The sequence below is a fragment of the Harmonia axyridis genome, chromosome X (genome assembly GCF_914767665.1).
Source record: "Harmonia axyridis chromosome X, icHarAxyr1.1, whole genome shotgun sequence".
NCBI classification, from domain to species: Eukaryota; Metazoa; Arthropoda; class Insecta; order Coleoptera; family Coccinellidae; genus Harmonia; species Harmonia axyridis.
In genome coordinates, this window is record NC_059508.1 from 21,471,792 (window position 1) to 21,486,361 (window position 14,570).

At 30.8% G+C, this 14,570-nt stretch overlaps 1 protein-coding gene across 1 annotated transcript; it reads left to right on the plus strand.

Annotated features, from left to right (window-relative positions):
* The first annotated feature begins 11,411 nt into the window (after nucleotides 1-11,411).
* On the plus strand, nucleotides 11,412-13,426 carry LOC123685988 (protein SET-like). Its single transcript, XM_045625887.1, has 3 exons — nucleotides 11,412-11,833; nucleotides 12,525-12,711; nucleotides 12,768-13,426. The coding sequence occupies exons 1-3, from the start codon at nucleotides 11,579-11,581 to the stop codon at nucleotides 13,064-13,066; spliced, it is 741 nt and encodes a 246-aa protein (XP_045481843.1). The 5' UTR covers nucleotides 11,412-11,578; the 3' UTR covers nucleotides 13,067-13,426.
* Nucleotides 13,427-14,570: the final 1,144 nt, after the last annotated feature.

Below are 14,570 nucleotides of genomic sequence, written 5' to 3' on the forward strand. Positions count from 1 at the left end.
GTATCTTTCGAGTTATATTTTCAGATCTTTCCGACCAATCAAACAAACAACAACAAACTAAAAATCAATCTACAAAAAAAAACGAGAGTGTTTTTTTTCCGGTCATACAGATCAAAAATTGTTTTCCCGAAGTTTGTTGGTGATGTCGATAACCAGATACCGGTGAGGGATTCAGTGAGTTTCCTTGGTATTACTTTAGACAAGAGTCTGAGATGGGACATACATATTGATCAGCTTAGAAAAAGGCTGAATTCAGTCTCTTTTAATGCTGAGAGATCAGGTTAACTTTCATGTCCTGAAAGTTCTATATTTTGCTAATTACCAATCTTTACTTTCTTACGGTATAATTTTCTGGGGATGCTCCATCCACTCTGATAACCTTTTCATTTGCCAAAAATGGACATTTAGATCTATGCTAAGACTCAACTATAGGCAGTCTTGTCGTGGACTATTTAGAAAACATAATTTTCTCACTTTCTATGGACTATATATATACAAAATACTTACATTTTTCCATAAAAATCAAAATTATTTTGTAGAATTCAAAAATGTTAATAATACAAGGCAAAGTGTTCCGTACTTTTTCCCTATTCATTCTTCTACTTTACGTGAAAGGGGTACAGAATACATGGCAATCAAGTTATTTAATGTATTACCGAAACATCTACAGGTCATTTCTAATCACGGGACCTTTAAGAGAATAATTCACAGGCTAATTGTGCAGTGTGAACCTTACTCAGTCGAGGAGTTCAGGGTTTATTGTTCTAAATAAGTCTTCTCATTATTATTATATTCTTTTTTCTTGTGACTTGTTTCATTTTTATTTGTGTAATATTTCAATATTTTGTACGAATAATCATTGAAATTAATAAACTTATTATTATTATTATTAATGGTAAGTTTCTCGAAACAGAGTTTCAGATAGCTCGAATAGTCAATCAAGTGGTAGCTTTCTCGAAACAGAGTTTCAGATAGCTCGAATAGTCAATCAAGTGGCAGCTTTCTCGAAACAGAGTTTCAGATAGCTCGAATAGTCAATCAAGTGGTAGCTTTCTCGGAACAGAGTTTCAGATAGCTCGAATAGTCAATCAAGTGGTAGCTTTCTCGAAACAGAGTTTCAGATAGCTCGAATAGTCAATCAAGTGTTAGCTTTCTCGAAACAGAGTTTCAGATAGCTCGAATAGTCAATCAAGTGGTAGCTTTCTCGAAACAGAGTTTCAGATAGCTCGAATAGTCAATCAAGTGGTAGCTTTCTCGAAACAGAGTTTCAGATAGCTCGAATAGTCAATCAAGTGGTAGCTTTCTCGAAACAGAGTTTCAGATAGCTCGAATAATCAATCAAGTGGTAGCTTTCTCGAAACAGAGTTTCAGATAGCTCGAATAGTCAATCAAGTGGTAGCTTTCTCGAAACAGAGTTTCAGATAGCTCGAATAGTCAATCAAGTGGTAGCTTTCTCGAAACAGAGTTTGAGATAGCTCGAATAGTCAATCAAGTGGTAGCTTTTTCGAAACAGAGTTTCAGATAGCTCGAATAGTCAATCAAGTGGTAGCTTTCTCGAAACAGAGTTTCAGATAGCTCGAATAGTCAATCAAGTGGTAGCTTTCTCGAAACAGAGTTTCAGATAGCTCGAATAGTCAATTAAATGGTAGCTTTCTCGAAACAGAGTTTCAGATAACTCGAATAGTCAATCAAGTGGTAGCTTTCTCGAAACAGAGTTTCAGATAGCTCGAATAGTCAATCAAGTGGTAGCTTTCTCGAAACAGAGTTTCAGATAGCTCGAATAGTCAATCAAGTGGTAGCTTTCTCGAAACAGAGTTTCAGATAGCTCGAATAGTTAATCAAGTGGTAGCTTTCTCGAAACAGAGTTTCAGATAGCTCGAATAGTCAATCAAGTGGTAGCTTTCTCGAAACAGAGTTTCAGATAGCTCGAATAGTCAATCAAGTGGTAGCTTTCTCGAAACAGAGTTTCAGATAGCTCGAATAGTCAATCAAGTGGTAGCTTTCTCGAAACAGAGTTTCAGATAGCTTCGAATACACAAACAAGTGGTAGATTTCTCTGAAAAGACAACTTATAATTATTATCCTTTTTATCAATAAACTCACCTACTTACTCATAAGTTTCAGCCCTAATTAAAAAACAGTTTCATATTGCATCCAATAATATCTAAAATAGTTATGTTAACATTATTGATTTGAGGTCAGAGAATAAAGATTATTATTATATAAGGGTAATTTTGGGCAATTAAGTACAACAACATAAACAGTGCTTTAATGAAGTAAGTAAATTGCTCTTGTTAAAAGGGGTTTTGTTGTACAAATAAGTTGCCCATTGAGTAGCTAGGCCCCAAAAAGATAGTGAAAATCCTGAACTTACAAGTAAAGCTCGAATGCGTTCTTCTAAAGTACGAATCAATCTTTCAATTGTACCATTATGTTCTGAGTATATGGTTCAGCTATTTGTAATTTAATATTGTACTTATCAAGTATTAATGTAGTTACATTGCTTGTGAATTCTATTCCATTGTGACATCTTATAAGTTTAAATGAATATTTCTCAGAAAACATTGATTTTAAAGTTCTTAAACTTTGCTCTAAACACTCAGGTACTTGTATTTTGGATTTTAATACAAAAGTTTGCAAAAAGCAAGTATAATTATCAAGAAAGGTTAGAATATATTTTTTCTTGTTAACAAATGTGGCTGGTGTGATTGGACCAATTAAATCTGTGTGAATTATTTCACATGATCTATTTGACCCATTTCTGGCTTTGTTTATCGTTTTCCTAGTTAATTTCGATAGAGAGCATGTGGAGGATTTTTCCAATGCTTTTTTTTTTTGTAAATAAATTCAGTCATACCTGTTGACACATTCCGTAATTTATTCAAGTACGTAGAGGAAATGTGAGCACACCTTTCATGCCACAATTCCCCCTCCGATTCTAATAATTCTACTGTTCGAGTCACTATCATACATTATAAATCCTTCTCATACTCACTTTCTTTACATTGTTTTTTTTTTGTGTCCAAACCTATAACCTATAGCAGAATTACTCTGGATAGGGACATACATTTTGAGTGTGGAAGTAGGTACCACACTTCTCACCTTGGTTTTTTTTCCAATTCTATAGGTATCCATTCTTCTATTTCTTCTTTGGAGTATAAATCAGTCATGCTTATTCTTTTCTTGAAATCAATATTTCTTCTTTGGTTCTGATTTTCATTATGCTTCATTTCCTTCATTGGGGTTGTGTGTTTACTTCTCTTCCATGTTTAACTTTCTTCACTCTCATTTTTCCTTTTTCGGATGCGAGTATTGAAGTTTCTCAGGTGTTCTGGCAAGCTTCTCATCATATTATAATAATTAGAATATAGATTTCCAGATTCATATCAATTCTCAATTTTAATTTTGCCAAGAATCTAGCAATCAATAGATCTTCAAATACTGTTCCCAGTTTTCTGTATTCTTCGATACTGTTTTGAAATTCTGTCACGAATTTTATAGGACAGTCATAATCACGAAAATGCAACTTATTATAGTTTTCTTTAATAACAATAAATTCTTGATGTTTTTGACCAGAAAACATTTCTAGGATCTGCTTATATTTACTATTAGCAGATTTTACTTTTCAACAGACTTTTTGCAATCCCCTTAGATAGTGTTGATATTAAATATTGCATTGCTTGAGCATCATGAAGAACTCTATTACCAAAAGGCATATTGTGAGACAAACTTCCATATTCTTCAGTTAGGAAATCTAGTAGATTCAATGAACGAAGTCCCAGTTAAAGTCAAACCCTTCATTGGCAAGAGTTTCATTTACTTGCTGTTTTATTAAAGTAGCCAAATCTGTATTATTCACTGCCTCTTCTTGGTGTGGAGATGTAACCATCCAATCAAGGTCTTCAATTTGAGCTTCTGTATTGATGGGAACGTCATATTCTTGGTTGTTATCCATTTTATTATATGGAATTTATTTCAATTATTTCACAATGATAACGACAAAAATACTGTTGTCAAAAATTAAGAGTTATTCGCTCTGCTACCAACTTACAGTCCATTCAGGAATTATTGACATCCCGGGTGGCTTTGGAAAATCGAAATTAAGTTGGTACTGGCTCATTCAGTAACATTTTGAATTGCAGATTTCGGGTTGGCATTGGAAATGTCATTGACTGGAGGTTAGATTTCAGTTTGTTTGTGTTATTGGTTTTGATCGAAGAAATTTTGAAACTTAAAAGTTGTTTCAATTTCAAACACACATTGATTAGTTTATTTCTTATTTGAGTATTTCTCACAGTACTGTTTGAAAAAAGAAGAAGGCAAGTCATCACAACCTGGATTATTAGTGGAAGAAAACCTGTGCAATACGATTTCACCTTCAAAGAATCATTGAATGATTTGATTCTTACCAAAAGCCGAGCCAAAAGCAATCAATATATCAGCCTGGATGAAATTTGAACAAAAAGCATCTGGATTTTAATCAATCAAAGACAACTTTACATAAACTTAATTGGTTACAAGTTCAAAACAGTTAATAAAAGGAAAATTCTTATTGATAAACAGAAAAATATAATAAGTTGAGTACGATTTTATGGTGAATACAGAGAATATTTGCGACAAATGTTATCTGGAGGAAAACTTGGTTATTTGAAAATGCCAGCATTATTCAACAGTGGACTCTAGAAAGAAAACAAAATGTTTTTCAAGTATATTCAAGGGTAAAAGTAGAAGGAGCACTATTTTGAATGCTGGATATTTGGATTTTTACCTGGATGTTTTGTTTTGACAGTGGTGATCATGAGGATTATATAAATCTATGAAGAGAGAATTATTTTATAATTGGGTTGCTAAACAGAGTATTGGCATTGCATCTATACTTTATTCATATTCTATATTGAAATTAAGTATTGTTATACTTGTTTTTTGTTTTTCAAATGAGTAATCCAAAAATCTAATAAATTCCAATTGCTTTATAGAATTTTCACTGAGTATTTAATCGAAAAATATATTCAGCAGAGTAACTTCAAGAATTTCTTCACCTCTTACCCCCTTGAAGATAATAATAGAATGCAATAAAATTTTAAAATTCACAAATTAAAAATAATTTCATGCAAAAATGCTTTTAGTGAGTGAGTTGAAGCTATTATTGGCAAAATAATTTATGTAATTCAATAGAAACTAGTATAAAAGCATTTCAATAAAAAACAGAAAACTCAAGTACAGATAGTACCTATATTTTTCATACAAGTTTAATCAATCATTCATGTCATTAACAGTTTCAATAAATAGTGACTTTAGAAAGTAATTCACACATCGGCTGATAAATTGGTTCCAATTTTGAAAGTTAGAGTACAACTGTGATGTCAAAATTTTCATATACTAAATGGATTCTTTGAATTTTATTTCTGTCTTATTATGATATGGCTCTTCCATTCACTAAGATACACTATTTAAATTTATCAACCAGTTTTTTCTGTTTTCTTCACTAGTTTAGACACCACAGTTAAAATGATCCATAAGAGTTATTTGCAAGCAGGTTGGTATCCAGTGTCCATCAGTAATGCAACTATTTTTGAAGAGCCTTTGGTGAAAAGGAATATGCATATTTTAATGATCTTCAATGGGATCTTTCATAAGCGACTCTTAAATGAATAGATATCTCTTCATTGGATTTCCTTGAAATGAGATAGCATTTCACTATATTTTTACGTTATATAATCTGAATTTCAATTTATGAAATCATGACTGTATGCGTCCCTTCGTAATAATCGTAATTTCGAAAATTCAGGATCTTTCCGATACAAAAATTATGAAAATAATTTAAACTGGTCATTTCTATGATGAACCATAGCAATTTTTAGTGATATTTTTGTAACTAGAAATAAAGCCGCGACTAGACGTTCATGGCCTACTTCGATGTCAATAATTCCTGAATGGATGTAGATATCTCGTATTCAACACCATTAACTATACTTTCTTCTTAACCAGATTTATCGAAAAACACGTGAGTTACATCCACCACTTTCAGTCATCGAATGAAACATGGAAATTTCACGTAATACGTAATGGTCATTAACCGTTCCTTTACCACCAGGTGGACTAGTTGTCCTCTATGACTGTTTGTCTATAGGCCGCTAGAAGGACTCATCGTCCTTCATACGCTAGTTCGTCTATTCACCGCTAGATGAACCAATTGTCCTCTATAATCTAGTTCATCTAGCTGCCGCTAGATGGACTTATCGATTTGTTGTAGGCATGTTTAAAAAAGAGTTACACAGGGTGAACTCTAACAGAAATGATTTATTTTAAAAATATGCTTTACACATTGTGTAGCATGAAAGTTTAAATTTTTCAATTAGAAAGATATTTTTCCAAGCCTTAATTATGCTGTAATAAGACCATCCAGAATAAGAAAAGTTCCGAATCATACATGTCTGAAGTTATACATGTTATAACTTCCAGTCTATTGAAAAATTTGAGTCCAGTTGTTATTAGTAAGACAGTAAAAGATTTGCTATTGGATCATTCAATATACAGGTTGAGTGATTTATTTAGGAATCATTTTTGTAAATATTATTTGATAATTTGTAACTACAAACATATTTATGTTTTCATTACAATGACTATTAATACTACTCATTTATAGTTTAAGATTTTTTGATTGACAACTTGACAAGCCATGTAAACTTTTGATGGCGTATGTTTTTATGAATTTCTTGTGTGCAAATAAATTATTATTATTATCAAATACTGCATTGATTTTACATATAACTTATTTATCCTATGGCAGTAAGTTATCCCATTACACATTCCCTTGGCACCATAGTCCATTAAATTACTGATGAAAATAAAAAGATATCATCTTCCAAATCACTTGGATCAATTTGACAAGAAAATTCCTTTTTTCCTTCTTAAACTTCCATTGCAACATTTTTGTCTTCATAAAACGAATGGAGATTTTAGAAGTGATTCCTCCTTGAAATATACTTTCTACTAGATTAGACCATTTTTCTTTTATATCTTTTCATTTTTGTAGAGGAATTAGGTATCCGTTTTTTTATACTTCTGAAATAAGTAGAATGAGATTAGATAAACGCAACATAATTTAAACTAACCTCTACAAATCTTTGGGTTAAATGAAGTTCTCTCATGATCATTTTTTCTCACGTTTCACACAAAATGAGCACTGCATATTTTATGGAATACTTCAGGTTGCCATTTCTCTCAAAATATGATTAGCACTACAATAAGTTTTGGATGAGAGACATTTGCTATCATTTCTCAAATATTCTTATCAAACTCTTCTCACACTAATAATCCATATCACCATATTTTTCCTTCTTTCTCGAGCTACTTTTTCTTATTGTAATATGAATTGTGGCAACCAACTACATAGCAATGAATTTGTGAATTTCTTGCAGTAAATAATTGATAATATTAAAGTCCATACTTCCAGAATTTTTCCGTATTTTTCAATATTGAAAACAAAATCAACTCAAAACTTCTAAGTATAGTTAAAAAAAGCATAAATTTCTAACGCCTCTTCAGCAGGCAAGACAGTAAAAGTGTATATTATATATTATGAATATTGATTATGTTTTACTAGGTAATGATTTCATTTCATTTAGCCACGAAGGGCGCCACATGCGTATATCAAAGAACTGACATAACAGCTGAAGCTCAGGATGCTCTGTACCGTTCGTTTATTGCAGTTAAATCTTGATTATCTGTAAAATCTGTGGTCACGTGACTAAAATATCCGTCCGCTCTCGGAAGCTATTAATAGAGAGTTATTGCAACGCACAAATAAGCGATCTTTTATTACAGGATCTCTTATTTTGACATGTACTCATGCGCATTGAGTCAGATATTAAGGATTGTTCAAATCTAAATACAGGCCTCCCTTACTTTATTTAAATACAGGCGACCAACTTTTATTTAAGGATCTCTTATTTTGACAGATATCTGTTTATGCCGAATATTTACCGTAGTTATTCAGCAAGAACTAACCTATAAATATTTGTAGCTGTTTAGGTAAACAAAGTAATGAAGTGAACTTTTTGAGAAATTGGCATTTTATTTCTTGATTTTGGGCATCTGTGGAAATTATATTCGAGAAAAAAAATGTGCTCTCAATAACGAATTTTTCAAGAACTTATACGATTCTCAACGAAACATATTTAATTTGAACCTACATACTAAAAGAATTAAAAATAATACTGATAAATCCTGAATTTTATTAGAAATAAGAATTTTCCTATATGTGTAATGTAGTATTGTTAAAGCACAGTATAAGGAATTCCTTATACTATGGTTAAAGAATGCTACTGCATACTGAATATTATTTTTTTTATATTGAATATAAATAATTCATTCTGTAATATGGACACACCAATGGGATTGTTGTGAAAGAAAAATAATAAACTTGTTACCTAAGTACTTTTTCATATATTGAATCAACATAGCATAAAAAAAGCAAATCACAATGCAAAACCAAATTAATTATCAGTAATGTTATTATAAAATTATACGTTACGTACACTTTTTTCAAAATTATTGTAGGAAAAAGTACAAAAATACATAACATAATTCTGTTAAACAAAATAATCTTCCAATACTGGTCGTTTCACATAAAAAGAAATACTTGATTGACTTCCATTCAAACTTGATGATACTTCGTCAACAAATTTCTCTAATAGTTCCATCGATAAAACCCCAGTAGTTTGGTACAGCTCCTCCCATATTACGAATTGGTAGACTAAAAACGAATTAAGGTAATATAATATATAATAATTTAAGTTTAATTCAGCTAATAGCTTACCTGTACATATAGCTGATAACTATTTCTATAAAGCCACTTATGTGCATTCAAATTATCTTAGAAGTGTCCATGATTTTCCACAATGAAGATTGCAGTTATAAAAATAAACTTCGATAATGATTGCGATACTTGTAGTAAAAATTTTCCAAGTCAACTAGTCGATTTGTTTGAATTGGTTTTGATATATTTTCTACACCAACTGTATCTATTATGAAAAATCAATTCCTCAATAATGGTCCCAGCTAAAATTGCTAACGCTATTTGTTATTTCATTTTCGATTTTGAACTTTTACCAAATGAATTATTTTATTTATCAGAATACAAAATAAAGGTGACAAAATATAAATATGTCAAATTTAAAGATCTGTCACTTTACTGACTTTATGAGGCATCTGAGATTAAGAATGCAGCGACAAGGTGAGCAAACGTAGAACTATAAATGTTGCTATTGGAGTGTTTGGTTGTATTAGTTGTGTGTATTTGCGTTATTAAAATTCGATTTTACAATAAATATAACAACTTTTCAGACTTCTATAGTGAACAAGTGTGTTACTGTGTATATTTTATTTTAATTTTAGGTGAAGGCGGTAAATATCATCATTTGTTTCAGTTCAGTCTAGTGATATTGAAAGTTATGCAAGGATGGAAGACTTCGAAAAATGACGAATAACAATCGTGTGCATATAATATGTGAACGGTTCAATCAACATTATTATACTACAGGATTCTAATAGTACCTTTTTTAGGTCCAAATGGCAAGACTGAGTAGAATACTTGGGGTATCTTAAAGGTACGAACACTTCTAGAAGTCTTTATGAAGGTGAAGAAGTTTTAAATGCTGGTCACATAATAAAAATGTTACATGTTATTTGCATGACTAATAAACTTTAGTTGAAAGGTTTTTTTACTTATCAGAATTGATCATTTCACATTACCCTTCAATTTCCCAACAAAATATTACAAATGCTAATGTATTGAATATTTTTAGGAATACTACAGAAAGTCGCATATCCATTTTTTTTATTTATTAAGAGATAACTCAATTTACATAAAATGTTTCTAAAAATAAATTTAAATAACTAGGTTACTTAAAACTACTCATATCGATACCTATTTATCGAATTAAATTATTGCTTGACTGATGAATCATCAAAAAATAATGAGAATTCAATTGAAAATATTTCACTTATGAAATGTATTTATTTTGAAAATATATTTGGCATATTATACGACTATTTTAAAATAATTAAAATGTGATAGAGAAGTATCATCAGTGTGCCCTGAAAAAAAATATATAGAATTTCAGAATACATGTCCAAATATTTCTGAGGAATTTTTCCAATATAGTGTAAAGGTACCTTAGATTTGAAGACAATGTATCTTTGGCACAATTCTTGTGAAATGCCAAATAAAACAGATAATGTCACATATGAAAGATCACATTTCAATTTTGTTAAAACTAAAACAATACACTGCTTGATCGTTAAACGATCTAATCTTTGATCACTGTAAATAGATTGTACTGCTTCTACTATTGTATCTTATAGTTTCATATTATTGAGACCAGTAAAAAAAACTGTTCAGAGCACTATCTGTTGTTATCAGATCACACAAAGAAGATACTTCAGGAGTATTCACTTGCACTTCGAAATCCTTGAAAGTTTTAGGCCCATTATAATCAGGCTGACCCTGAAGAAGCTGTAATAGACCTTGTGCAGCTTCGATTTCATCTTGGGAAGTAGATTGTAGAGCAGGTTCGATTTCTTCACTAGAGCATTCTTCAGCAATAAGTTTTTCTTTGTTGATATTTCTTTGATTCAATCTTTCAGATCTACTACTAGAACATTCAGGTTCTTCCTTTGTGGTAGTGGATCCAACAGAAAGATTTCTGGAAGGCACAGCAGTCTTTTTCAAACATTCTTTCTGTGTAGAACTGGAATCTGTAAACGATTATTATTATTATTATCCCCATAAATATAATCTAAAATTCCACGTGCTGTCAGTGCTTACCTCGATAAAATAATCATCATCGATAAAATGCAGGGAACATACTTTCATATTTCTTGTCACTGGTTTATCGATTTTTAGTTTCAGTTGCCAAGCTTTTTGTCGATCCATCAGCACTTTACTCCCCAATTTCCCTTCCATCCAAACACGATATATATTACCAGTTTGAGGGAAAGCATGGAACTTGATATTTGACCTTTTTTTTCCCAGGAAGAACACTGAGGAACTGAACAATAGCGATTTGAACGACTCAGAACTATTGAAATGATTTAAAAAATATATAAATATTTGTAGAATATCACACAAAAACAAAGCAAAATACTAGAACCTCAGAGGAATGAAAAGGACTGACTACCTCTCAGGTAAGAGTCATAGCAAACCATGGCAACATTTATAGTTACTCTGATTGTCACCAGGTGGCGTAGCGCTTATCTTGATTCGCCTATAGTTCACTTTTAACGTCCACGATAAAGGATCCTTTAATAAAAGATCGCTTATTTGTGCGTTGCAATAACTCTCTATTGCCGAACGCGCTATCAGTTCACTAATGTCATATCAAAGAACATGTATTTATTTTAACTCTATGGTTATTGGTTAGTATTTATCTAAGCTCTGTGGTGAAACATCTGTGATGATAATATTAAAATAAAAATATAGGACGATAAATTTTCTTCGGCTTCACGAGTTTTCTGGCAGCTACATTTTAAAGGCTATAATTTCATTCGTAGTTGTATCTATTTGAATATAAGGATGTCTGAAGCCTCAAAAAAAATTAAAAAGGGATGCGCTTCTATTGAAGGTTCCATTAGTGGATCCGATTTGGATGCTGCTACGCAGAAAAACTTGGAAGCTATTGATATTTGTCAAACTGAAATAGACAAACTCAGTATTAAAGCTAGTGAAGGAATACTCAAAATTGAACAAAAATTCAATTTACTCAAAAAACCTCACTTCGAAAGGCGGAGCGAAATTATCAGGAATGTGCCTAACTTCTGGTTTACAGCTGTATCCTTTCATAATATTGAGATTCATCAACACATATGCTTGATTGTTTGAAATTAATAATTTGTATTGCTCTTTCTCAAAAGAATATATATATATATATAATAAGTGAAGTTAAGAGTCTCAGGTATATTTAGATCAATGAGATAAGGGTTTATCGACTCAATGTTTGGAGGAATAAATAAAAAGATGAACTCTTTATTCTGTGCCAAGCTTTCGCATTTTTTTAATGCTCTTTTAGAAGCCCTGAAGAAGCATTAAAAAAATGCGAAAGCTTGGCACAGAATAAAGAGTTCATCTTTTTATTTATTCCTCCAAACATTGAGTCGATAAACCCTTATCTCATTGATCTATATATATATATATATTTTATCGCGTACAGGCTTTGAAGCCTCTGCGATTAATGTTTATGATAAAATAAACTACATTATTATTATTATATATATACAATGAAATTGTTTGTTTTAACTATTCTTTATTGGTATTTGTAAATTGTATTATAGTTTATTTCCTAAATTATGTAGATCATGAACCATCCCGATCTCTGCTCAATTGTGGATGAAAAGGAAGAAGAATGTCTTCAGTTTTTAAATAGGATAGAAGTTGTTGATTTTGAGGATATCAAGTGTGGATATGAAATCCAATTTCACTTTGAAGAAAATTATTATTATAGTTTATTTCCTAAATTATGTAGATCATGAACCATCCCGATCTTAGCTCAATTGTGGATGAAAAGGAAGAAGAATGTCTTCAGTTTTTAAATAGGATAGAAGTTGTTGATTTTGAGGATATCAAGTGTGGATATGAAATCCAATTTCACTTTGAAGAAAATCCATTTTTTGAAAATTCAACAATAAAAAAAGAATTTCATCTAGGCTCAGGTAATGGAAAAACTCATTCTGATAATATTATTGGAGTTGATTATTATAACCGGCAGGTCCTGCGAGTTCTCTTAGCACTCAAATTAAATGGAAGGATGATATAACAAAAAATATTGATTTTAATTCTGGCAAAAGTGGACGTAAGCGTCATTTGGAATCTAAATCATTCTTTAGTTGGTTTTTCGATAATGTAGACCCTGTTAGTGATGATATAGCAGAAATCTTCAAGGATGATTTATGGGTGAATCCTCTACAATATTATTTAGTTCCAGACATGGATGATGCAAATGGTGCAGAAAATGATGAAGATTCTGAAAGTAGTAGTGTAGAAGAAATACAAGAAGAGTATAATTGAGTTTACCATCTTGTTCTAGAAAATTCAGCAATTCTTATTAAATTTCTATGTTTTTGATGAATATTTTATTTTAACATATTTAGAGAGCAACACTGTGGAATCCCATTATTGAAAGAAGGCTTTGTGGGGAAATTATTTGTTCAATTATTATTTTCAATTTTTTAAAAATAATTTCTTAATAACATATGGGATTTGACAGCCTATAATAAGCTATGCTCTTGTTATGAATGGTTTATGTATATTATTGGTTATAGAATCTATACTGGTATGGTGTTTATTTTGAATTTAATTTTATATATTGAACACTCTGACTACCATATTGGTAGAATTTGTAAGAAATCAATAAAACCTTTTCCACTAGTTTGTTCAATATTGATATTTGCTGTTCAAAAACAAATTATGTTCTAACGAAAACTCTCATTCTAAAAAACATATCCCCTTTGATAAAGCAATACACCTTGACTAACAATATGGTTGTTGCAGTACAAATAGGAAACAACAGAGTAATAGACGATAATATTTTTTTTTCAACTCCAGATTAAACCTTTCTACGAATCTATTCCTATAGATTTTATTTTTTTTTTTTCTCAATATATATTGCACTTATTGGCAGGTATTTTTGGAAAAACGTAGCCCTTAATTATATTTGTATGCAAAAGGATTTTAAGATAATTGAACTTCATTAAAATACTCTTAAAATAACAATAACCATATTCGACTAAAAATAATGAGTGAAAGGCAAAATTTACTTTATATGGATTACAATTTTTATTTCCGATTGATTATTACATGAATATTTGATACAAAAACTCAGTATATATTATTCATTTGTGAAATATCTAGAAGTTTTAAATAATAGAGAATAATATATTGAGTGTTGCTTCATCTTATCTATATCGATTTCTGCATTTGGGAGGCCTAGAAGTGTCAAGATAAAAATAAGTCTGTATCAACTAAAAATGTTTCATGATGATTGATCTTTTCATTTTATATGTCTATAAATCTTGAATCTTCCATTTTGAAAGACATCATCTCATTTCTAAATTTTCAATAAATGAAGACACAGGATTTCAGGTTTTCCCAACTTCACTGAAAATCAACTTCAGGATTTATTCTCTTCCTTTTATAGATTAACACTTAAATACACAATGTTTTCATTCGTTTGGATATAATTCTCTTATTTGGTACAACATCTGATTGAACAAATATATTCTATTCCAAGTAAAATATTCACACATTCATTTTTATTTCTTACAATCTTTTAGGTTCTCATGCCATTGCATATGGCATTTTGGATCCCCACTGTTGAGGTAAAATTTCATCAAATCTTCGATTTAAAAATAGTACCTTATTTGATAGATTGCTCACAGTTTCTTCAAGATGAGTATGTCGTTTACATTCCAATTGTGGTAAAACCTTTTCAGCCTGTTGTATACGGCTTTCCATATTATTCAATTTAGAATGCACAGAGCTGATGTATGTATCCTGAAGAAAACTCATACCA